We start from the raw sequence: 25333 nt of genomic DNA, 5'->3' as shown, positions 1-25333 counted from the left end.
TCCTGTTTCGTTTCATGAAAATTTACGAAATGTTTTCTTAGACATAAAGTTCCGTGTGAGAAAAAAAAAACCCCGTGAATTTCACGGCCGCAGAATCTCCCAATAGCTGCCGGTGTCACGCGGGGGGCCAAAACGACATCCGTGGTCTTTAGTCTGGAACAGAGCATAAGTTTTAGATCTGGTCTCGTCATAGATTCAGGAGCCGTATGCCTATCCAATGCATGTTTAATACCCTCACTGTATTACCCTCTACCACTTCTGCTGGGAGGCTGCTCCACTTATCCACCACCCTCTCAGTAAAGCGAAACGTTCTTCCTTCCGATCCTCTAGTGTTAGATTCTCCTTCTTTGGCCGGATGCTTCATAGAACATCGTTATTAGCGGCTGGATAAAGAGTTGGCGGAGGGGCCGGAAACCATTCTTATCTGATTGGCGTCTCCGCGCTCCGTCCGCGGCACTCGCTGTCGGGAGGTCTGATGACCAGCAATGTTTGAATCGCGCTGACGTCATAAAGATCGCGCTTGGCTGTCGGACAGCGTTCCCCGCGTTCCAACTTCTTCTCAATCTAGCGATTAAACTCGGCAAGATTCCTCCGTCGATGGAACAAAAATCAATATGGAGTCAGAGGTCTCCGTTTCCAGCGTTTCTGCGGAGCGCGGCCAAAACCCCATCCTTCAAACCGACGCCGCGGGACATCTGAGCAGGAAGTGGCGGGACGCCGCGGGGTCACAGGGAAGATACGTTCGGTTTCATCCACTTGATGCACTATGGAGAGACCACTGAGACCTCCTATCTGTCATGCTTGATTCCAACAGACTCTGCTGTCTCTGACCGCTAAAGGAGGATTCATATTAGAAACTGCAGCTCTGCAGCTGCAGCTGCCATCCTCCTCCGTGGTTTGTGCCCGCCCGACCCTGACCAAGGGCTGAAGCTGATTGGTGGCGAGTATATCACACTGATGAGGCGTGCTTAGCCAAACACGACTCCTGCACAGAAAATAACTGGGGGGGGGTGGAAATGCAGAGGGGGGGCACCATGGTTACTGAAAGTGGCCCCCAGCTGTCATATGCATTAAAGTGCCTTCTGAGTGCCCATTTAACGCGGGGAGAAAAAAATATTTTATTAGTATTGAACTCGCTGGCTAACGAGCTTCGCGTCGATCCGTCTTTCGTGCAGGAACTAAGAAATGTATTTAAAAACCGGGGGAAAAAAACATAATTGTGTAAAAAGAACCCAATCCATCTACAGCCGGGCTGCGAACACTCCGATAAAATCAACATGCGCATTCTAATTCCGGGAGTAAACCTTCTGTATCGTAACAAAGACGTCCGAGCGTTTTCGCTGCGCTGCGGTGGCCCCCGTTGTACAGCGCCGCGGAATACAATGGCGCTACAGAAATCAACAAGTGCTACAAAGTGATACAAAGAAACCAAACAAAGGCAAGTTATACTCGGGAAGCAAACATTTTTTTTTATCTGCCTAGAGACAGGTGACACACCATTGACGAGGCCCTCCTATTGGCCGACGTGGGAAGAGAAGCCAAACTTTGTAACCTCCTGCGTTGGAATTAACCCTGTTGTCCCCTCCTCCGTCACGTGCTGTTGTGTGAGTGTGCGTGTGTTTCAGTGTCTGTTTTATTGTTCGTTCCAGGAAGCTGGGAATTATACAAACAAGAGGAAGCCAGCAAGCGCCATCAAAATGAAGAACGCTGTGACCTTACTTCTGCTGTCGGCTTGTTTCGCCGTCTCGAGAGGTGAGTTACCCGTGAGCCGGGTTTTGTTACTTTAATGAATATTTTTGACTATCTATCTTGGTTTTAATTTGATTAAAAGGGATCAGACTTCCTCTTTATACAAAACAGCCAGCGAGAAACCCCTCCGGGGAGGAAGCTCTCTCCCTGTATTCATTTTTGGGCATTGCTACAAAGTTACCAGGGTTAACACTTTGCGCGCTAGGCGGGTAAGCAATGATTGGCTCACTGCCTTGGCTTTTAAAGGGTTAAAGCAGAAGAACTTAAAGAACGGCGCGTGCCGAGGCCTTCTCGTATCTGTCAGTTTTGCGTGTACATTGAGAGGCGCTCGCAGGGTTAAACAGGTAAATAGTATTAGATTTACCAAAATGTTTGATATTTAACCCTTTTTCCCCCGCTGTTTCTTTATAACTAGCAGGGTGCATCTGTGTCTTTACTGTTATTAAAGAAAACCTGTTAGCAGATCCTGCCTCTCCGCCTCTACCTGTGTGTCTCGACGGGTCGTAAACGTATCGTCACTTTGTATATTGTCGATCGAAATGATGTCACTTTTCACCGCCCCCCCCTATTGTAAGAGCGAGACACGACATCAGTGCTTGTAATGACATCATAAGTTCTTCCCGTCTCCTCCTGACATCTGCTGCATTAAAGCCGACGGCTTTTTGGTTATGGAGTCACTTCCTTATTCACTAAGACAACAAAGCAGAGTAAAGAACTCCATGCCTGGGGAGACACGGCTCTTCTATTTCCTCCCCGTCGGCACCAGGGACCACCGGACAGGGGGCCAAGCCAACGAATGCGTACATATATAAGTGGGACTGTCACTTTAAAGAAATCCCTACATTCTACATTACATTATTTTTTCACTATTTAGGGGTGTTTGTGGATTAAACGATCCAATATACGTCAGAATTTCAATTTATATGTTTATGGAACGGCCATCTTTACTTCCTGTTCCGGGGATCTACATGATTAGTCCTCCCCATTAGATTATTAACAGTGGAAAACTTTGGGACAGGTGACTACTTGTTTTTCTAGCTCCCTGAAGGTGATCCGGTCCGTTGCTCTTAAATGAAAGTGTTTCGGTTTTAGTCGGGGTTGGAATCGGTGCCAAAACCTGCAAAACCGATAGTTACAAATTAAAAGTGAAAGAAAGGATTTCGGAGTAAAGAAAAAAGTAGAACTTCGTGGCTCGGGCTACCTGGAGCCTTCCTTGTTCAGAGGGGCGGGGCTCGTCGGCTATAAGGGCGGAGATAGCCCCAGGTAACTTAAATGAGTCTAAGAATGGGAGGAGAAATGGGCAGAGAGTGGGCGTGTCTAAATGCTTCCAACACCGGGAGCGCAGTGACCCGGAGAGCCGAGGAAGCAGGAGACTCCGGGTGAAACCTGGAGAGTTCCAAGGTGGGCTGATGGACGATGGCGCCCCCGTCCCACCTGCCATGCGTCCTCGGGTTGCTAGAGCGTAGAGCGTGGCCTCAGGTGTCCGTCGGCCGCCAGCCGGCCGGTTTTAGTCTCTACCCCGTAGCTGATGAGATGGTTTTAAGAAGGTATTACGTGTTCCTTCAGAATTCCGAGAAGGTAAATGAGCCTTCAGGGATCTGCAAGGAAACCTTTGTCTTCCTGCTTTCAAAGCGTGGCGCGGAGAGGCTCGGGCGTGGGGGCTTGACCGTTTTTTACCAAAAATGATGAATTTAAGACAGTGAGGGGACACCGTACGGGTCTCATGAACGTTCAACAAGGCCAAGGACCAAGTAAAGCTTGAGCTTTGGGAAGGCCAATGTTCTAAAGTTGTCCTTGGCGTCGGAAGGCCGCTGGATGAAGACATTGGCTCTCACACACCCTTTAATTCCCGTATATTTCTTCTTTTTCAGGTGACCCCTCGATAAAGATCTCTGGACCCGACTTTCCTGTCCTGGAGGGAGAGGACGTCGTCCTGGAATGTTACGGAGAGGATGTCTCAGACTTGGAGGGACTTGCCTTCCAGAAATACATGCGGGTGAGTCGCCCTCTGTGTTATTTAGGCATTTGCTAACATGATCCAGGCTGGCCCTTGAAATATTAACCCTTTAATAGCCCCTCATGTAGTCACCCTGAGATTGGGACAAAAGAACCCGAGATTCGGAGTCAAACCCTGAGAGTCCCCAGGCATGACCACAACTCCCATAATCCTTTGCCAACCAACACAGCCCATGACCGGTAGCGGCTTGAGGAAGATCTGGCCCCAGGACGGCTGGACAGTTTGTATTTTACCTCCTCTGATGTTCGATGGATCAGTTTACCGATTCACAGAAATCTGTAGATGTTTAAGATGAAGAGGTGACTAAAAATTCAGCTTAAATGACTTCAGTCCCCATCATCCTCAGCCAGCCCATGGTATCAGGGAACAACTCATTTTCTGAATATATATACATTTTTAGTTATTTATTTATTTTGCCTTTCCTGTGCCTTTAATTGGCTGCGCACATACATCGTCTTACCCCCCCAACCTGAGATACATCGCGGTAATCAGTGGACATCTTAGCTGCGCGGCTCATCATTTCTCGTTCTGAAAAACCATTTTCCCCAAAAAAGGCACTTTTTTAATCAGAATTGTTTGTTTTAAACTAAACAGAGAGAGATAGTACCAACTTTTACTTGTAAAATGAAAAGCAAATACGATTATGCGCGTGTAATTCCGTCTCCCTCCGCGGCTCCGGCGGTCGGCCGTCTGATTTGACTGCGAATGTATTTTTGGGGTATTTATTTGCTATTCTACGATTGATGTTAATCTTGGCGAACTCTTTGTAGGGGGAAAAAATACAGATTTTTGGCTTTTAGCAGGAAGCCGGCTGATTATTCACGAGGTGTCGAAGAATCCTTTAGATTATGAAAGGGTTAAATCTTGAAACGGGAACCATAACTTTCAGCAACGGAAGATTGTGAACGATGTTCTAGAACGTTAAAGAGTTAATCCCTAAAATTAGAAAACCTATACATCCCATTACTTTGTGACCATATATGGACATTTTATATTGGAGGTGTGGTTAGGGGTGGGGCTTTGCTTTTTTTCCCAATTTTTTCAATTTTATGCAGTTGATTTGGTGTTTAAAAAGACTAATTTATTTCATTTAAACATTTACCGTTCTAAACGCGCTTTCCGCTGTGACTTTTAGGGTCATAGATACGGTCTGGGTTTATATTGAAAGCAACCAAATTCATGCAGTAGTCATGGTAACGCCCGGCAAAATAAAATCTCCCCTTTCTTTCCACGTTGGTCCCCACCGGTTAGAACTGCACAGAAACCATATATTTATGGAACTGCGTATATAAAATTATGTTGTTTTTGCTTTTTTTTTCTCTCCTCATGGCTGACAGACCAGGAGAAGGTCCTAGTGGACATCTGACCCATGTTGGCCAAGTGTCCTAATTCGATCATATAGTTGGGCTCTGTTCTCTAGGTTCAGGTTTGTATCTAAGGGGTAGCAGGAAATACTTAATTCAAATTGAAAGGAGTGACCTTGAGGCTACACAAACACTGCTTTGTGGGGACTTAGGATATTTGTCCTTTTAAAAGATTTTGGTTGGCTTGCTTTGTAGACCCATGTCGGAAGTGTTGCTCCGTACAGTTGGTGTCCAGTGGGGTCACACCAGTTTGAAAATCCAGTACACTCTGGTAGGAATCCCAGTTGAAGGTCACCACCATCTTCCCATGAGCTGCCCATCCTTTGTGACCTCGTGAAGCTTGGGGACGAGAGAGGACCATCTACCATCTCTTTAGAAATGATATTGTGGTCAGATTCCGTAACCCACAAAGCCCCCTCCACTGCATACCCCAACATTACAGGTGCCCTAATTGCCCCAAAACCTGTTGTTTTGAGGGGTGTGACAAGGAGGTGGACCATCCCTAAATGCGGGCAAAGTTGCAAGTGTAGACCTCCATTGATTTTTCACCTTCCTGGGCCGGTCAGAGGATCTTCTCAACTGGCCAATGGACCCTTACTGCCCACAAAAGCAGACAGCCACCCCGGACAGTGACACAGTTCCTACAAATCAGGACTGTTGGGAGGTATGATACTGTCCTGATTTAGTTTTGAGATTAGCGCAGAGAAGATGGACACCCGAGGAGATTTGGAGCCAAACGCAAAGAAGAAAAAAAGGCACGGTACATTATAAAATTCTTTTACAAGGCTAAGCTTTCCTAAAAATAAAGTGGTCTATGCAATAAAGCAGCTTATATTTAGCCTTTACAGCTCTTTTAAAGCTACATTGGTTTTAGTAGATCTCATCATGAGAATGACTACCGCAGCAGTAAATTCCGCTCTCCAGAATAAATCTCCACCGTAATGTACAAAATCCCAGGGGCTAATCTGCTGCCGCAACAAATACATCACCAAAACGAGAGAAAAAAGGAAACGCACGCCTTTCTCGGTGATGTTTTTCAAAGTGACCAAAGCCCCCCCCCGGCGTAACTTCTCTCTGTGCCCAAAATACCCGCGGGTGCCACCTACGGCAAAGCTTTCATTCCAACGTTCTTTTTGGCATTTTTTAACTAGATCTACAATGGGCGAAAGCCGAAACTCGTTACTTCTGTCGCTTTGCTCTCCAAGGGGTCCCTCTCTCCTCCCCTGATGCCCCCCGTTCCTAGGAGGTCAGAATATTTGCAGAGTATGAGGGTCTTGCGGGGTTCTACAGCCCTAAAAGCTCCAATGATGTAGAAGTGCCGGTCCCTGTCTGGCCGTCTGGCGCATTGGCAGATGCCACACAGTGATGTACCCTTGCCTTGGATGATTGGCACAGGCCTAGGGGCAACAGGTCAGGAGGGGTGCTGCAAAACCAGTGCCTGATCGGCCTCTTTGTGATCAACATACCTGGTCACCTTTAGACTACAATCACACAGAGCCCCTCCCCTTTCAAGATGCATGTGGGCGGTCCCGCTGAGGTCAGTGGGCGGTCCTGGCTGGAAGAGGCTGTGGTTGGAGGCACAGACTCCGTATGATGCATTGATGCTATATTGACGCTCGGTGTTTAATGTAGTCTTGTTACGGCTCTGCCCCCAGCCACGCCTCTAACCACTCCCCCAAAACAAAAACCTCCCCTTTTTGACGATTTTTAAATGCTTGGAGAGAAAAATATATATATAATAAAATAAAATGCATTATTGACTTAAAAGAACCCTTCCAAGTACGTTATTTTAATGCGTAAAAAGTTTGACCCTCATAGGCATCTTAAAATCCGCGGCCACCGTTTCATTTTTATACGATCTCTTCGGAATGTTAGTTTATCCACTTAAAATAAAAAAGAAAGCGGGTTATTCTGCGAGCCTCCGACGTTCCCCTTTGTTTTATACGACCCTGCATCGTTTAATGCCAGGTTTATTCCCCAAGTGGGTCTGGCGCCCCTTTAAGCTTCGGCGTTGGCTGCGTACGCCGCTTTCGAATGGGGGGGGGACACAGAAAAAATAAATAAAAATGAAATTTTGTTCTCTCAGCATAGTGCAGGTTCAACTACTACTGGGATAAAAGCGAAAATGCCATCGGCTATAAAAATAATCACTTGTAGGGTCATAAAAAACAAGAACAATGCACCATAACATGAAAGTCTCAGCAATTTATATGGGGGGAGGCGCACACTTTGTGTTTTGTATATAATGTACTGGAGAAATGTCTGTTTAAAGGGACAGGAGGCCAGAAGAGGCTTAGATGGAATGTAAGGAAGTTTTGAGAGGGTAGTAGGTAAGTGGAACAGTCTCCCAGCAGGAATGGTAGAGGGCAATACAATGAGGTGGTATTAAACAGTCATGGGATAGGCATATGGCTCCTGAATCTAAGACGAGACCAACGGCTGATTAAGGTTCTCCCGTCAGGTGAGATGAATGAATTTCCATTCTTATGATCTGTTTGCTCTGTTCTTAGAGCTGTTTACTTTCCACGAGTCAATAGAATTACTAAGAAAGGCGTCACGCGTTTCGCAAATAAACATGTTTTTCCCAAACGCGATATGACGGGCAGCCGAGCGAACTATATGACATTTATTACACAATCTGATAGCGTCTCGGTCCTTCCAGACCATAGGTAGACTAGAAGGTCCTCATCTGGCCCACGTGCCTCTAGGTGGACAGCAATGCCCTAAATGGGTTCTGTCTCTAACTAAAAGATTTATATTTTCTTTTCTATGAGTTACTAGAAGATAACAAGGACTTGTATCTTTCCGTATGAATAGTTCCACTTTGGGGAGTTTTCCGGTGTTTTGGAACCTTGACGATCTCCTGGAGCTCCTGGACGTTGTGTAGAGTAGAGGGCTGAATTCTTCTTAAGGCTTCCTGATAAAGAATGTACATAGAATGACATTTTTAGGGTTGCCTTTAGAGGTGAAATGGAATGACCCCAAATCCCTGATGCCCCCTCTTTTCTAGGAGCTCAGAATGTTTGCTGGGTATGAGGGGATCGCAGGGTTCTACAGCCCTAAAAGCCCCAATAATGTGTATAGAAACAGCAGGGAACAGCTTTATAAATGAAATATAATATTCTAAATGTCTTGCTCAGCGAGAAGCACCATAGAAAGTGTTTGTGGAACCCTAGCCATCTCTCTGACCGCACTCCCCACATCAAAAGCCTGTCCGTCTTTGGCCCTTTGACGCTGGAAGGTATCGGGGGCTTAATGATAATACGCCCTACTTTAGACTCTGGCTGACTTGCTTCTAATGTTGGGAACTCTACTCATTTCTCATGTATGTTCTACCAGCAAAGCAGTGAAGGAGACATTGGGGCAGGTGTATGGGGACCCCCCGCACCCAGGTGATCTGGTGTACAGGTGCCAGGAGTTGTGATAAGAGACATCGTTAAGATTAAAGATGGCGGCAGATGTTTTTACTGCCATCCTTTTCCAAGAAATAAGCCGGGTTCCTCATAACTGTAATGGGTAGAAACCGGTTTAAAGCCGGTTCCGCAACATTCCTTTAAGATTTAGGGTTTTTATACCCGTTGTCTACAGAAATTATGTCCATGCCTGCAATCTTTAACCCTTTGATTGATAGATGTTTCTTTGCCTGCCCCTGAAACACAATTTTACTGCCATGCCCATGTACCAGCGATGATGGAATTTTGGGGTACACCTTTTGTTATGATGAATACTTTTCCGCTTTTATATATATATATATAATATATATAATATACACCCCTATAGAAAGTGTTGGTGGATTGGTTAGAATTCCAAGCATTTGTCTTGCGGTGTGAAACCAGAATGCTCAGCTCCGTGACGTCTCGCCCGTCTAACTAACGAGTCTGAAAATGTGGTAGAAGTTTCATGTTTATGTAAATGAGACTTGTTACATGTTACAATTTGACCTTATTTGGTAAAGCTTTATATGGTGCCAAATTCAGACCAAAAAGGCCAGGGTTGAGTATCAACCTCAGCATAAGGAGCCCTTGGGCAGGTAGACCTAAACATGGCCTATGGAGGTATCTTATCGAGTATATTAACACCGGTATTAATCCTGTATGATCTGTACTTCTTTCCCACCCCGTCGTGCAACCCCAATCAAGTATTTTCCTTCTCTAATCTAGAAAGGTATTGAGGGACGTCCCACATTTTGGGTACTTTCAGCCAATACCGGTTTCTTGGGTTCTTTCCAGAATGTAACGGTGAAATGTTTTTGTTTTTTCCTCTTTTTCTTCTGACCGTTACGCTCCGTGCCGGTTAACAGTGGATGAATACGTGGATGGATCTAGACGCCGGGCGTTATTTGAGATGCTGGTATTACAACCTGAACGTGACTCGTTCCGAAGACCGGCTGCTCCTTCAGATCAACTACGTCTCGGACTGGCAGAGCGGGCCGTACCGCTGCGTGAAATACGGCAACCAGAGCGACGAAACGCTTGTGTCTGAAAACATCACCATCCCGGTGTATTGTAAGTTATTGTATATTTATACACATAAGCCAAACGCAGAGGGTTCTAGGATTGTATTCCAATCTAGAACATGGTGGTGGAACCAAAAGCCAATGGGCAATGTTAAAGTAGAACTGTCCGAGACAGATCTCCAACTTTATGTGTCTGTTTTTGGTAATGCTCCACCCACATCCTGCCTATGCTCCACCCATGGAGCAGTACATTTCCTTACTTTTTATGGGGGTGGTTATGTTGCCTGCAGAATTTATTATTGATGGTTGATGATATATGGTGGCCACCACGATGGAGATCAGGTGCTGATGACCTGTGCTTGGGTAACCATAACTCTGCAACTATCAACGTTGTGACTTTAGAGATCTGATGTAGGGTTGACGACTTCTGACGCTGTGTTGCGGACCAAGTGTCTTCAAGCATTATGGGAATTGTAGTCCATGGCGAGTTGGTGACCCAAGGTCACCAATTCATAGACTCCAAGTGTCTCATCCAAAATGTGTGTGTTCATCTGATTGGCTGAGAACTCAATACCTGCTGTTCCTTATTCGATGTTATCCATGCAGACATTATCTAAATGATATAAGACTTTTAATCCAGTTTACACCACTGACGTGGGGCGAAAAAAACCCCTGTTTTCAGATTTTTTTTTAGTTTTTTGTTCACATATCGCCATTAGTTTATGTTTTATTATTTATTGTACGTGTCATTCCCCGTAATAAACACAAACTATCCATTTGCGAATTCGTTCTGACCGGCATATAAATATATTCCGTATATCTAGATCCGAACGTATTTATGCAATCAGAGCGTTTGGAAGTTAAATGTGTTTATTGGACCAAATCCACGGATAAATATCAGCCGCCTGATTTATCCTGGCAGCTACAATGTCCTCCAATCTCTCTAATTGAGGATTATAGGAAGTATCCGGCGGGGCGGCTCGTTCTCAGCTCCTCATTGCGTAGCCGATATATCATCGGGGTTAATCTAGAGGACCGGATCATCAACAGCAACCAGGACAGAGACATGGACACTGTGATACTTGGCCTTGAAGACCCTACAATGTCTTTTTAGATTGACAGAAGTAACGGTCCCTGGTTTTAACCCTTCCTGTGAACCATTCATGCCTTTTGCAACCGTTAGTAGTGTTTTGGCCCCCAACCAAGTGCCTGTTTTGCCTCCTGGTAACCAGAACGGTTAATCCGCATACGTAGAGGAATTTAACAAAGAACCGGAAGGAAGTTTATTTCAAAGGAACGAGAGATCATAATCTAAAACTAGAGAGTTAGATGGAATGGAAGGAAGTTTTGCTTTACTGACAGGGTGGTGAATAAGTGGAACAGCCTCCCAGCAGAAGTGGTAGAGGGTAATACAGTGAGGGTATTAAACATGCATGGGATAGACATACTGCTCCTGAATCTAAGACGAGACCAACGATTAAGGTTTGAGTCTTTGCCAAAGCTTCCTATTTGTGACAAAAACATCTGTAACAATAATTGGTGTCCTAATAATATAGAACGCTGATAATAATATTAATAAATATAATATATATAATAATGAATATAATATATAATAATAATAATAATAATGAATATCCCAGCCTTTTCTCCTCGCATGTGATTGGTAGACAGACTCTGCTTTATATAATGGGTTCCTGCTATGTCTCCCCCATAGACCTGCGTGACGTGTATCTCCAGAGATCCAAGGCTTGGAACCCTACGGTTCCCGACGTTCTGCTGGTGGAGGAAGGTTCCGACGTGGACATTAAGTGTTCAGCCTCGTCCTCGCAAGAGCCGGTGTATGAGTGGGGGGTAAGGGACGATGGTATTTATTTGTCTTTGGAAACACCTGCCTTCTGTATGACCTTCTAGCCCACCAGCAACAATGTTCTTCTTCATTTCCCCGCGATGGTCACTGGAGAACCTGGCGTGCTTTGAACCCAGAGGTCCCAGAGTACGAAGCCTTACATGTAAGACAAGAACCGACAGATATGACTTTTTGACCCGTTTTCTTTCCGTAGTTCAGTGACTATATGATCCCATCGGACACCCTCAGTCTCACAAACGTGGGGCTGGAGGATTCTGGGAGGTACACTTGCGTGGCTCGACATCCAGAGATGTTTGACCTGATGAGTACCAAAAGCTTCCAACTACAAGTGGTGACCAAGCGTCAGGAATATTCAGCATTAAGTGAGTATGAGTTTGCTTTGTACTCCATATTCGTTGGTCTTGGCTTTCTAACAGGCTATAGGCACATACCTAGGGGCTCCTTTCAGGGCCACTTAGCTGTCAGATGCCTTATTACCGTCATTTATCACTCATGTAGACCTATGGTTCTGTTTTCTGTATTACTTTACAAAGTAATAATAATTGTGGTTTAACATCCCCTACCCTTTAAAAGTTTGGGGTCACTTAGAAATGTCCTTGTTTTTGAAAGAAAAGCAGATTTCCCCCATTAAAATAACATGAAATGGATCAGAATTCCAGCGCAGACGGGGTTAATGTTATAAATGACTATTGTAGCTGAAAACAGATGGTTTTTAATGGAATCTCTTCATAGACGTAGAGGCCTTTATCACTCCCATCACTCCTATGTCCCAATTGCCCTTTATCACTCCCATCACTCCTGTGTCCCAATGGCCCTTTATCACTCCCATCACTCCTATGTCCCAATGGCCCTTTATCACTCCCATCACTCCTGTGTTCCAATGGCCCTTTATCACTCCCATCACTCCTGTGTCCCAATGGCCCTTTATCACTCCCATCACTCCTGTGTTCCAATGGCCCTTTATCACTCCTGTGTTCCAATGGCCCTTTTATCACTCCCATCACTCCTGTGTTCCAATGGCCCTTTATCACTCCTGTGTCCCAATGGCCCTTTATCACTCCCATCACTCCTGTGTTCCAATGGCCCTTTATCACTTCTGTGTTCCACTGGCACTTTATCACTCCCATCACTCCCATCACTCCTTTATCCCAATGGCCCTTTATCACTCCCATAACTCCTGTGTTCCAATGGCCCTTTATCACTCCCATCACTCCTGTGTTCCATTGGCCCTTTATCACTCCTGTGTTCCAATGGCCCTTTTATCACTCCCATCACTCCTGTGTTCCACTGGCCCTTTATCACTCCCATCACTCCTGTGTCCTAATGGCCCTTTATCACTCCCATCACTCCTGTGTTCCAATGGCCCTTTATCACTCCTGTGTTCCACTGGCCCTTTATCACTCCCATCACTCCTGTGTTCCAGTGGCCCTTTATCACTCCTGTGTTCCAATGGCCCTTTATCACTCCCATCACTCCTGTGTTCCAATGGCCCTTTATCACTCCTGTGTTCCAATGGCCCTTTTATCACTCCCATCACTCCTGTGTTCCAATGGCCCTTTTATCACTCCCATCACTCCCGTGTCCCAATGGCCCTTTATCACTCCCATCACTCCTGTGTTCCAATGGCCCTTTATCACTCCCATCAATCCTATCACGCCTGTGTTCCAATGGCCCTTTTATCACTCCCATCACTCCTGTGTTCCAATGGCCCTTTATCACTCCCATCACTCCTGTGTCCCAATGGCCCTTTATCACTCCCATCACTCCTGTGTTCAAATGGTCGTTATCACTTGCATCACTCCTGTGTTCCAATGGCCCTTTTATCACTCCCATCACTCCTGTGTTCCAATGGCCCTTTTATCACTCCCATCACTCCCGTGTCCCAATGGCCCTTTATCACTCCCATCACTCCTGTGTTCCAATGGCCCTTTATCACTCCCATCAATCCTATCACTCCTGTGTTTCAATGGGCCTTTATCCCTCCCATCACACCTGTATTCCAATGGCCCTTTTATCACTCCCATCACTCCTGTGTTCCAATGGCCCTTTATCACTCCCATCACTCCTGTGTTCCAATGGCCCTTTATCACTCCCATCACTCCTGTGTTCCAATGGCCCTTTATCACTCCCATCACTCCTGTGTTCAAATGGCCGTTATCACTTGCATCACTCCTGTGTTCCAATGGCCCTTTTATCACTCCCATCACTCCTGTGTTCCAATGGCCCTTTATCACTCCCATCACTCCTGTGTTCCAATGGCCCTTTATCACTCCCATCACTCCTGTGTCCCAATGGCTCTTTATCACTCCCATCACTCCTGTGTTCCAATGGCCCTTTTATCACTCCCATCACTCCTGTGTTCCAATGGCCCTTTATCACTCCCATCACTCCTGTGTCCCAATGGCCCTTTATCACTCCCATCACTCCTGTGTCCCAATGGCCCTTTATCACTCCCATCACTCCTGTGTTCAAATGGTCGTTATCACTTGCATCACTCCTGTGTTCCAATGGCCCTTTATCACTCCCATCACTCCTGTGTTCTTATGGCCCTTTATCACTCCCATCACTCCTGTGTTCCAATGGCCCTTTATCACTCCCATCACTCCTGTGTTCTTATGGCCCTTTATCACTCCCATCACTCCTGTGTTCCAATGGCCCTTTATCACTCCCATCACTCCTGTGTTCTTATGGCCCTTTATCACTCCCATCACTCCTGTGTCCCAATGGCCCTTTATCACTCCCATCACTCCTGTGTTCAAATGGTCGTTATCACTTGCATCACTCCTGTGTTCCAATGGCCCTTTTATCACTCCCATCACTCCTGTGTTCAAATGGTCATTATCACTTGCATCACTCCTGTGTTCCAATGGCCCTTTATCACTCCCATCACTCCTGTGTCCCAATGGCCTTTTATCCCTCCCATCACTCCTGTGTCCCAATGGCCCTTTATCACTCCCATCACTCCTGTGTCCCAATGGCCCTTTATCACTCCCATCACTCCTGTGTTCCAATGGCCCTTTATCACTCCCATCACTCCTGTGTCCCAATGGCCCTTTATCACTCCCATCACTCCTGTGTTCAAATGGACCTTGCATCACTCCTGTGTTCCAATGGCCCTTTTATCACTCCCATCACTCCCGTGTCCCAATGGCCCTTTATCACTCCCATCACTCCTGTGTTCCAATGGCCCTTTATCACTCCCATCACGCCTGTGTTCCAATGGCCCTTTATCATTCCCATCACTCCTGTGTTCAAATGGTCGTTATCACTTGCATCACTCCTGTGTTCCAATGGCCCTTTATCACTCCCATCACTCCCGTGTCCCAATGGCCCTTTATCACTCCCATCACTCCTATCACTCCTGTGTCCCAATGGCCCTTTATCACTCCCATCACTCCTGTGTTCTTATGGCCCTTTATCACTCCCATCACTCCTGTGTCCCAATGGCCCTTTATCACTCCCATCACTCCTGTGTTCAAATGGTCATCACTTGCATCACTCCTGTGTTCCAATGGCCCTTTTATCACTCCCATCACTCCTGTGTTCAAATGGTCATTATCACTTGCATCACTCCTGTGTTCCAATGGCCCTTTTATCACTCCCATCACTCCTGTGTTCAAATGGTCATTATCACTTGCATCACTCCTGTGTTCCAATGGCCCTTTATCACTCCCATCACTCCTGTGTCCCAATGGCCCTTTATCACTCCCATCACTCCCGTGTCCCAATGGCCCTTTATCACTCCCATCACTCCTGTGTTCCAATGGCCCTTTATCACTCCCATCACTCCTGTGTTCCAATGGCCCTTTATCTCTCCCATCACTCCCGTGTCCCAATGGCCCTTTATCACTCCCATCACTCCTGTGTTCCAATGGCCCTTTATCACTCCCATCACTCCTGTGTCCCAATGGCCCTTTATCACTCCCATCACTCCTGTGTCCCAATGGCCCTTTATCACTCCCATCACTCCTGTGTTCAAATGGACCTTGCATCACTCCTGTGTTCTAATGGCCCTTTTATCACTCCCATCACTGCCATCACTCCCGTGTCCCAATGGCCCTTTATCACTCCCATCACTCCTGTGTTCCAATGGCCCTTTATCACTCCCATCACTCCCGTGTCCCAATGGCCCTTTATCACTCCCATCACTCCTATCACTCCTGTGTCCCAATGGCCCTTTAACACTCCCATCACTCCTGTGTTCAAAGGGACCTTGCATCACTCCTGTGTTCCAATGGCCCTTTTATCACTCCCATCACTCCTGTGTTCCAATGGCCCTTTATCACTCCCATCACTCCTGTGTTTCAATGGGCCTTTATCCCTCCCATCACGCCTGTGTTCCAATGGCCCTTTTATCACTCCCATCACTCCCGTGTCCCAATGGCCCTTTATCACTCCCATCACTCCCGTGTCCCAATGGCCCTTTATCACTCCCATCACTCCCGTGTCCCAATGGCCCTTTATCACTCCCATCACTCCTGTGTTCCAATGGCCCTTTATCACTCCCATCACTCCTGTGTTCCAATGGCCCTTTATCACTCCCATCACTCCTGTGTTCTAATGGCCCTTTATCACTCCCATCACTCCTGTGTCCCAATGGCCCTTTATCACTCCCATCACTCCTGTGTCCCAATGGCACATTGTGTTTGCTGATCCAAGTTTAAGTTTAAAAGGCTAATTGATGGTTAAAAAACCCTTTTTGCGACAGAAATGTCATTGTTTTCCATGAAAACGGCTCAGTGACCCCAAACTTTTGGAGGAACTGATCCTAGGGGTGCCTAAGGTAGTTAGGCGACAAATAGGCAACAGAAATACAGAACTATTGCCTGTATTAGGAAACAATGTCTTTTTGTGGGAATGCAATGTGTTCCTCATCTGTATCGATAGTTTAGAGCGCACGGAATCTGTAATTGTGGGGTCCGTATGTTGGCGTCACCTCTGATATCTGCCCTTGAAAGTCAGCTTGAACTTTATCTTCTTACCCATCTAGGGGACTACGGATTTAATGACATCCTGCTGTACGTCACCGTTCCTGCCGTGGCGCTGATAATCTTCGTGTTGACCGTTATCATACTCACCATGAGACACCGAAGACAGCAGAGAAAACCCAAGATCAGCCTGTGAGTGTCCTTTCTACTCGTTCTCCTGGGCCGGTGGGGCCTTTTCTGCAGACCCTCTATATACCTAATGGTTAAACCCCCCAAATGAAAAAATATTTTTTTTTACATGGCGCAATTCTTGAGCAGTTGCCTATATCCCCAATATTATAAGGGCCGTGCATGTCCTGTCCCCCTACTTCACACCCTTATCCCAATTGTGTTAACGCTCCATTCTTGAGAAGGGAACCGCCCCACCGTTGGGGGTATCTTTAAATTTAGCCACGTGTATACTGTCTGTGTACTTATTTGCTCTTTCTCTGTCTTGGTTTCAGGGTGGATGTTGAGAAGAGAGCCCCAATCTATAAGGGTAGCTCTCAATCTATATGCACCAATTCATCAGACACGCAGCCCCTCGTCATGTAAATGCGACCCGGAGACAGGTCAGTGACGTGTTTACAGGCATTAGCCATTTCCGCTCCTTTTAGAACCCTAGCGTTGTATGTAATAAAAAAAAAAAGGGACATGGTGATTTCATTTAGCCAGGTAGGCTTTCTAACAGAGGAAACTGTCAGATTCAGGGTCAAAACATAGGGGTTTCACCAACATTAGGTAAAAACAAAAAGCACTTTTACTAACCCATATAAATAAAAAATAAATTAACAAAAAAAAACTATAAAATTATTAGAGGTTCCAACTAGGTTAGAGAGAGATCTCAGGGTTCTAGGTACATCTAACAAGATTAGGTACTGAAAATGATTTAAAAAACGATTAATAAATAAAAAGGATTATTCTGATCGGCGTGAGATGGTAGGGTTGATAAGGTAAGGGGGTAACTTCCATACACAGGTTCTCCGAGGGTAGGGTATGAAGGGAGGGGACCCTAGAGTTGAACGATGTTGGTGCAATTTGGTTCTAAATGAGTTTTATTCTGATGGCTTCAGGTCTTGGGGAGCTGGACGAGGTTATTCTAACACAGACTGCGCTTTCTCTTCGTCCAGGGCTGCCTTGGACACGAGGTCCGCTCAGCTGGGACACGGCTTTCTGTCCTTATAATGAAACGTAAAACCTATGTGCCTATCCGGTGAAAGAAATACCGCGACATCACCAAAGCCGCGAGCTTTTAAGTAAATATTAATGCTTTAATAATTTAACTTTCTTGTTAAGGGGAAGTTCTGTGTGCGGAAAACCGATTGTCGTTAATTGCTTTTGGTGTCATTTGGGGCTTTTAGTTGGACTCGGCTGCGGATTAAATGTATCCGTTTGTTTCTTCGCGGCTGTTTGCAAACATCTTCGGAGGTTTATACCTGAAACAGCGAGTTATGGCTGAAACACGTCATCCCGCCAGCTTAATTATACATTATGAAAGACTAACCCTGGGGATTATCTCCCGCAAGATGGGCCACGTCTTTCTTGTATAATGTTAATTTACTGCGGCGAGATGAAATGTTTCCGTTCACCTACAACTCGCTGTTTAACGAACAGACCTCTGTGTCTGCTTTCTCAGAGACGTCGGACGTCTCGCGGAAACGCCAGACAAAAGAGGCAAACCCAAACAAAAAAATATTAGCGATTTTTAACTTCACCAGCCTTCAATGACTCTCAGAGGCATGTCGTTTCGAGTTGAATTGTGCAATATGTATACAGATATATGCCTCAAGGTTTATAATCCGTACCTTTCCACCAAAATGATCTGTAGAGTTCAGATTTATTTTTTAAACTACTTTTTTTTGCACGAGAGTCTAACATTTGAGCTCCCCGACTTCCCCCTCCATGATGAAGCGCCAAACCCATTGTGCTTCTTCTACAAGAAGGGCTGACCTTGTATAGTAAATACGGGAAGGTGCCTTGAATTATTATTATTATTCCAGCGGTTTAACTATGCATCATACAGGGCCAGCTCACCCCTTTTCCTAATGCAGAGGGAAGTCAGTGAGTCAAAATGTTCCACTCCTTACCAAACACCCAAGCCGTAGCAATAAGCAAGGATCGCTTTTGATCATGATGGATGAATAATACAGCAGAATAGAGAAAAGGTAGAAATGCATTTTATTCCCATTTTTTCTATATGTTGATTAAGTTTTGCTATCTGTTCATGTTCTGATTTGGAATGTTTTGGAGAGTATGTTTCTTACCCTGGTTTCCACATAACATGTATATTCATACAACCCAACTCCACCTGTATCTAGCAATCACCACCACTGTTTAGTTAGATACATTTTGTGTTCTAAAATATTTTATTTGGGGTTTTGGTGTCCTGAGAATATTTAGTTGTGTGATGTGATGTTTTCTTCTAAATAAACCAAACGTTAAAACACTTGGCGTCTGATGCATAACCTCAGAGCTTTCCACAGAGCGTGACTCAGACTAGAAGGAGACCTACAGAGAGTGATTCACGTTTCTCTGAAATGATCGGTGTGGTTGATAATGAAGGATGATAGACATGGCGTGAGGTGGCTCGGGCTGGAGAGAGAACCTCGTAGAAAGAGAAATGGGGAAGGGTGTCTTCGAGAGTTAGAGAGGGACTGGTGACAGTCTTACAGAGAGAGTAACAGATTGATGAGAGGTACTCATAGAGCAAGAGATTAGGGAGTGAGAGAGGAGCATAGAGAAAGAGAAGGTTTTAGGGAGTAAGATCTCAGAGCAGGAGACTAAGGAAGAGGATCTTTTACAGCGAGAGCCTAGGGAAAGGATCCTAGAGAGAGTGAGAAGTTCTTGGGGAGAAAGAGACCGGGAATAAGACCTCAGAACAAAAGAAGAGGGAAGAGGATATTCTAGAGCAAATGATTGGGAGAGGATCTTCATGACTTTGGGGGGGGGGTTGAGGGATTTTGAAGGAACCTCACAGAAAAATACCAGTCGCGCTCTGCGATTGCCTTCCTAGTGTGAGAGACATACTGGTGAGAACCTTAGACGGTGAGCGACTAGCTAGGATGAGAACAGCAGAAGCGTACAAGTACAGACTGAGAAGAAGACTGGGTTGGCCTACTCACCAAAGCACATCATGGCATCCACGAGGCCGTTATTCCTCAGAGAAGGTCCTTCATCAGGATCTTTGATGGCCGGTCTGGGTAAGTAAGAGGTCCTTTTGGAAACCATTCTTCGGTTGTATTGTCTGAGTGAGATGCGTCAGATCTGTGATGCGTCAACCATTTATAATTTTGCCCCAAACACCCAAAGTCTTAAATCAGCCGCTACCTCCAGTCTCCCAAGTCCATACCTGCACGTTACATTCAATAAATACACAGGACAACAACTTAACTAAACATGAACTTTTATTATTTTTTTTTGCGGTTTTCTTATTAGTGTTTTTTTTCAATCAGTCTTTTCTTCTTGTCTGTTGTGGTATTTTTTTTTTTATTATTATTATTATTTTTGGTACATTCTGTACAAAATGGGTGCTCCAGACAGGCTGTGACATGACAGATAGGACAATGGAGGGGACCCAAACCAGGTGGAGAGAGGGAAAGGGGGACACTGATTAAAGATACACAAAGCCCCTCTCCATCTCATTAAGCCAGGGGTGGCCAATCATAGGCTTTCTACATGCTGGTAAACCCCCACTATCCTCCTCCAGCCAACCACATAGGGATAGTAGATTAGAAACGGCTGTTGGAGGAACGTGGGCGTTGCGTTTGGCGAGAGTTAACAACCCCTAGATTGGTCCCTCCTGCCCCTAAAACACTAGGGGAGGTAGATCCCCTTATCTCCCTCTCCACAAGACCAGCATCTACATGTCTCAAAAACAGGGGGCACGCTCTCAATTTACTGCCAAAAAGACACATTTTGTGTTAGTAATATATATTTTTTAGGAATGATGTCGGGCAGAGTCCTAGACTCTCTGATATTTTTCACCCCGGGGTTTAGATATTGGCAGAATTTTCTCAGCCTTGCACCCCTGCCGCCATCTTGTTCTATGGAGTTTGGACATTGTGCTGTTTAAATATGGCTTTCAGGGTGATATCTGAAATGCTTAACCCTTTTGCTGACACACGGGCGGCAGCGAAAGAGTTAAAGCAAAAAAGAAAACATAACATATCACGTTACACACTGCATGAGTCAACACGTTCATTTCTCATGGAATGGATTTTTGTAATTTTTTTTTTCTTCCGCCTGTCTCGATTTTCCGGATTTCGCTTTCAATGCTTATAGTTTTATTTACATATATATATTTATATATTAATTTTCCCCCTAGGTTCATGGCTTTTTTGTTTTTTAAAGGTTTACAGAGAACAATAAACAACAAGAAAGACGCTTGGGCATAAAAAAAATTAAAAAAAAAATACAAGAATCCCCGACCCCACAAAAACCCAAAAACAAAGAATTAACACGTCACAGGAAAGAGAAAAAAAAAAAAACATCCAGCCCCTCCCCCACAACTTCCCTTGGAAAACAGACAGCTATACACAGCCCCACTGATGACTTCCTGCCAAACAGGAAGTGATGATTTAACAGAGTCCGATGACACTAAACTCTCTCTTACAAGTATAATGAATCATAAAAGAATGTTCGTGATCTACCGTCACCCTTTCATTAAGACCCCTCATCAATGCTAACGATGTGTATAATTATTAAACATGACCTTTTGTTTCGGGAGACACGACAGCATGGCGTATTTAGCATACGAGAAGTTAAAATAGATTCCTCTCCAAAGTCACGTTCGGCTGCAAAGGCTACTCTCGAAAAGCGAGGTGCGCAGGAACGTGGGAAAAGAGGAACACGAAGGTTAGGCAGATGCTACCATCCTAGGTCTCAAACATATAAGGTTTACATTAAGTTCAAGATTTAAGAAAGAAAATAGAAAATATTAGCACAAATAAACCAGTAACCTCCCTTTTTTTTTGTCATACAGCTTAACCAATTTGTCTTCTTTCTCGTTGGTGGTGGTTGGCATCTCCAAGCCTTTTGGACCACAAACAGGCTGCGTTTTTCGAGATATCTCATCTTAAGCATAGGGGTATCTCAATTGAACAATCATTAAACTACTTGTTTTCAGGTAAGGATACACCAGATTACTGGCCTGTTTGTGGCCCTCGAGGACTGGAGATGAAACTTAAAGCCGTGTCATTTACAATAACCCTACCTTCTTCCCGTAACTGCTCCAATTACCCTCTTTAATATTATCTGTCTTCCCTGTTCCATATCCCTATCTCTTTTCATCATAGAACCTCATCCTATAACTCAAGTCATCGATTCCTGTAGCCAAGTCCAACTACCCCCGCTCAACGTTTCCTGGAACACGTCCTCATAACTCACCCCACCTCACTCCGCAACGCCACCAAATGGCTTTGTTAGACCTCACGCCTGACCTTCAATAAAACAATTTGCGTGAAAGAGCTTTGCCGGGTTATTGATAGAACGACTACATTTATTGTCATTTTAGTAGCGGGACTATTTACAGAGTGGTCTAGCCCTGCTGGAAAATATCCGTTATCTGCATGCCTGACCGGACGGCTATTACTGTGTTTAGTGAACCGAGGCCTTTTGGAGTAGGTTGGATTGATTGTGGGGCAAAATAAATCCATGTGCAGATCAGTGTTGACCAACTTAATCCCCCCCCATATAGACAGACACTCACATTCAGAGAGTCATACTGAATTATTTAATAGAGTAGGACATGAGACATAATAACCTGGCTGGGGGCCACCAGTTGGACAACAATGTTCTAGAACAGTAAGGCTGAAGGTCACCTTCAACTTCCAGAGTATCTAAACTTGCAATGCCACCAACCACGTTGTATCTGCCCCGTGTGAAATAGGTTGGTATCTCTAGATAAAGGGATAATGTAAATAATGGGTATAGGCAGATAGCGTATATGTGCTGCGGGGCTGGCACTATAGGCATATGGCGGTGATATGGCTGCGTTCTACAACCGGTGTCGTAAGCGTTAGAGGGTGGGTCGTAGGCTTGGGGTATATGTGGATGGTAACTGGTTACGAGGCTTGGGGTATGTGTGGATGGTAACTGGTTACGAGTCCTAGACCTTTAGTCTTGCAGGACTGGTACCGGGGTAATAACTGGGCACTGCCGGTAGCTGCCAGTGCATTGGATCAGATTCCTGAATATAGATGTAGAGAGGGAGGCTTGTGCCCTCTTACTGGCTCTAAAGTCTTATTCTCTCTCTCTCTAAATTGCTCTCGTTCTCCCTTTTAAACCCGTGACTTATGGCTTTGCTCTCGTTCCCTGCAGCACTCTCAGCCCTCACTGGGGACTCTCAGCCGTGCCGATTTCTGCCTAATTAAGGTGATTAAACAAACGTCACACTCTTAATACCGAGCCTATACTGGCACAAATCACACGGCGTCCGGCATGCCCAGATCGCTTCGCTTCCAAGCCATTACTGCTTGCGCCGCTCTCTCTATCTAGACCGGTCCTCTGAGCGGCACAGTCCTAGAGGTGCCAAGTTTTCTAGCTCTATCCAACCCAAGAAGAGGTGCCAGGGCATTTGTTTTTATCTTTTTGGTGCCAGTTGGTGTATTATTAGGTATATTAGATGTCATATTAAAGACAATGCAAAAGGGTAGCCAAAACGTTTCAGACGGAATACAGACCTGATTAAGACCTACAATTTATGATCCCCGTTCCTACTTCGGCCGCGCTATAGCCCCCTGCACCACCAAGCCCCCTACAGAACCCCCACAACAGCTCTACTTATAAAACACAGGAAAAAAAATAAAAAATACACAGAATTCTCCGCATCTCACAAAATTCTGAGATCCGTGATTATCCTTCTCTTGAAAGGTTATACCCCCTAAACATGTACTTTTTACACCCCCCCAACCAGACCTGTTATCTCCATTGTCTGTTCCTCCGTCTATATATTCTATCATTATTAACCCTTTCACTGAAAGGGGGTCGGCAAAACATTGTATTGCTGATCCCCTTGAAGTGAAGGGGTTGATCGCTATTCTCTTTTATAACCCGGTTCTTTCAGAACGTCCCCGTCACCCGCCCTCCATAAGGTAAGATAAAATTAAAAACAAAATTCAGATTATTAATACTGTGTTGAGACTTGTGACTTCTGAGTCTTTTTAAATAAAAAACTCCTCCTTCCGCTTGTGGTTTTCGCCTCCGTTTAGAAACGCCTCTCGGGCCTCGCCGTGTTCGTCTAGTCCGCTGGCTTCGTGGGTCAGGTACGAGCCTGAGATAAAAGGCACAGAGATCGGCTAAGCCTAAGCATTGCTGACGGTAATCAGGCCGTTATGTATCCTAACCCCAAGTATTATTATGATAATCATGTATAACAAGTACCTTTTTCACTTTAGGTATAAGAAAAGACAGATGCATAACATTATTTTAGTTGTTGTTAAACTTAAGCCATTATAATACATTTTTTGATAACCCAAGCGGCACAGAGCAGGGAAGTGGGCGAATGTGCCCCGTTGTCATGTAAAAATGTCCCCCAAACACAAAACCAATTATTTTAAAATATTGTTTGCCCCGCCGTGGACCACTTTTTTTTAATATAAAATATAATACTTTATCCCATGGTATTAAAAAATAAATATATAGAGGACTTTCTTTAACCTGGAACCCAAAGAGGTCCCTTCCATCATCAGTCTATGTCCCCAGGACTGTTCTCCTCACCTTTCTGCCGCACAGAGCACCAGACCATGACGGTAAGGACGCAGATGACGAGGAAGACGAGGAGCGCCAGGATCCCACCAATGACGGCGTAGGGGACTTGAGTCTGGGCCTCGATGATCGCTCCTGGGTCTGTAAGGCATGACGACAAATTCATAGACATGTCCCATACCTCAGAGATGTTGTGTGCCTCATACACTCCTGATTGCACGTTACCCTACTGATCCCTTTATGGTGACACTAAAGTCAGCTGTTTTCATGGCATGTGGGTGAAATACCCGTTCCCAGAATGCTTGGGAGGTACAAGTATGTAAAACCCTTATTTCATTAAAATTAAATAGTCTGAAATGCAATTCGGAACGCTGCGTCTCAAGGATCAATCTCCAGCAATTGAGTAAAGTCGAGGGTTGACCTCGCCATCCCTTTTAGGTCCAGTGCCTAAACAAGTCATATCTAGCTACATGGCCCCCAACATACTCTTTATTAAGAATTAAGCCTCCATGTCACCTGTACTCACCATAAACCACCAGGACATACTGGTCAGAAGAACGGCCATGTTTGTTGGACACCTGGCAGGTGTAGGTTCCATTGTCCTGTAGACTGAGCGTGCTAAAAGTCAGGAGATCACCCTGGATCTGAGCCCGTTCCGGTAACGAGTCGTTCAGGCGGCTCCAGATGATCTCAGCCGGTCTGAAGAATGGAAATTCGTTATTTTTCAATATGATTTTACCTTTTCTAGAGTAAAAAGCCCAAAGAATGAGTATCATGCAAGGCTGAAGCCTAACAAAAAGTCAGAACATAAGACCTTATGAGTTAACAATTGACTATTTCTTTAACAAAAACCTGATTGTCCCAGGTTTACCAATTTATAGCAAAATTGCCCTTCAAATGTGATAAACTTTCAAGAAATGAAAAGAACCCTCATAGGGCAAGTTTCCTGACCCTCGAATGGTTAAATCAAGCGTATCGGTGCAGCATCTGAGAGCTCGGTGCTGCTTCCAAACACTTAAATATATAAACCTCCACTGACTGCTGCAAAATAGAGTATCGACAAAGATAAAGGCCCCCTCCCCTAAAAAAACAAAACAAGACATATCCTGCGCAGGATCTGATGTGAGCGACCCTTTGGTTTCGAACCGGCATCATTTACTTGTAATTCCCCTTCCCAAACTCCAGGGGGAGCACACATTCCTCATATTG

At 45.1% G+C, this 25333-nt stretch overlaps 2 protein-coding genes across 2 annotated transcripts in view; one reads left to right on the top strand and one right to left on the bottom strand.

Annotated features, from left to right (window-relative positions):
- The first annotated feature begins 1595 nt into the window (after positions 1–1595).
- Positions 1596–17172, top strand: LOC128470585 (uncharacterized). The gene is made up of 7 exons (XM_053452467.1): positions 1596–1752; positions 3621–3745; positions 9431–9635; positions 11301–11437; positions 11647–11815; positions 16444–16573; positions 16885–17172. Exons 1-7 carry the CDS (start codon positions 1698–1700, stop codon positions 16973–16975), a joined length of 912 nt encoding a protein of 303 aa, XP_053308442.1. The 5' UTR covers positions 1596–1697; the 3' UTR covers positions 16976–17172.
- A 6159-nt stretch (positions 17173–23331) lies between these two features.
- Positions 23332–25333, bottom strand: part of CADM4 (cell adhesion molecule 4) — a 92211-nt gene continuing 90209 nt past the window's right edge. The window contains exons 7-9 of the mRNA XM_053451391.1: positions 24651–24823; positions 24137–24265; positions 23332–23690 (exon numbers count right to left, since the gene is read on the bottom strand). Of these exons, the coding sequence (XP_053307366.1) occupies positions 23581–23690; positions 24137–24265; positions 24651–24823 (412 nt within the window). The 3' untranslated portion in view covers positions 23332–23580. The remainder of the gene's footprint in view (positions 23691–24136; positions 24266–24650; positions 24824–25333) is intronic.

Source organism: Spea bombifrons, chromosome 12 (assembly GCF_027358695.1).
Source record: "Spea bombifrons isolate aSpeBom1 chromosome 12, aSpeBom1.2.pri, whole genome shotgun sequence".
Classification (NCBI taxonomy): Eukaryota; Metazoa; Chordata; class Amphibia; order Anura; family Pelobatidae; genus Spea; species Spea bombifrons.
Note: the sequence above shows the minus strand (reverse complement) of the source record. Positions and strands in the feature narration are given on the sequence as shown.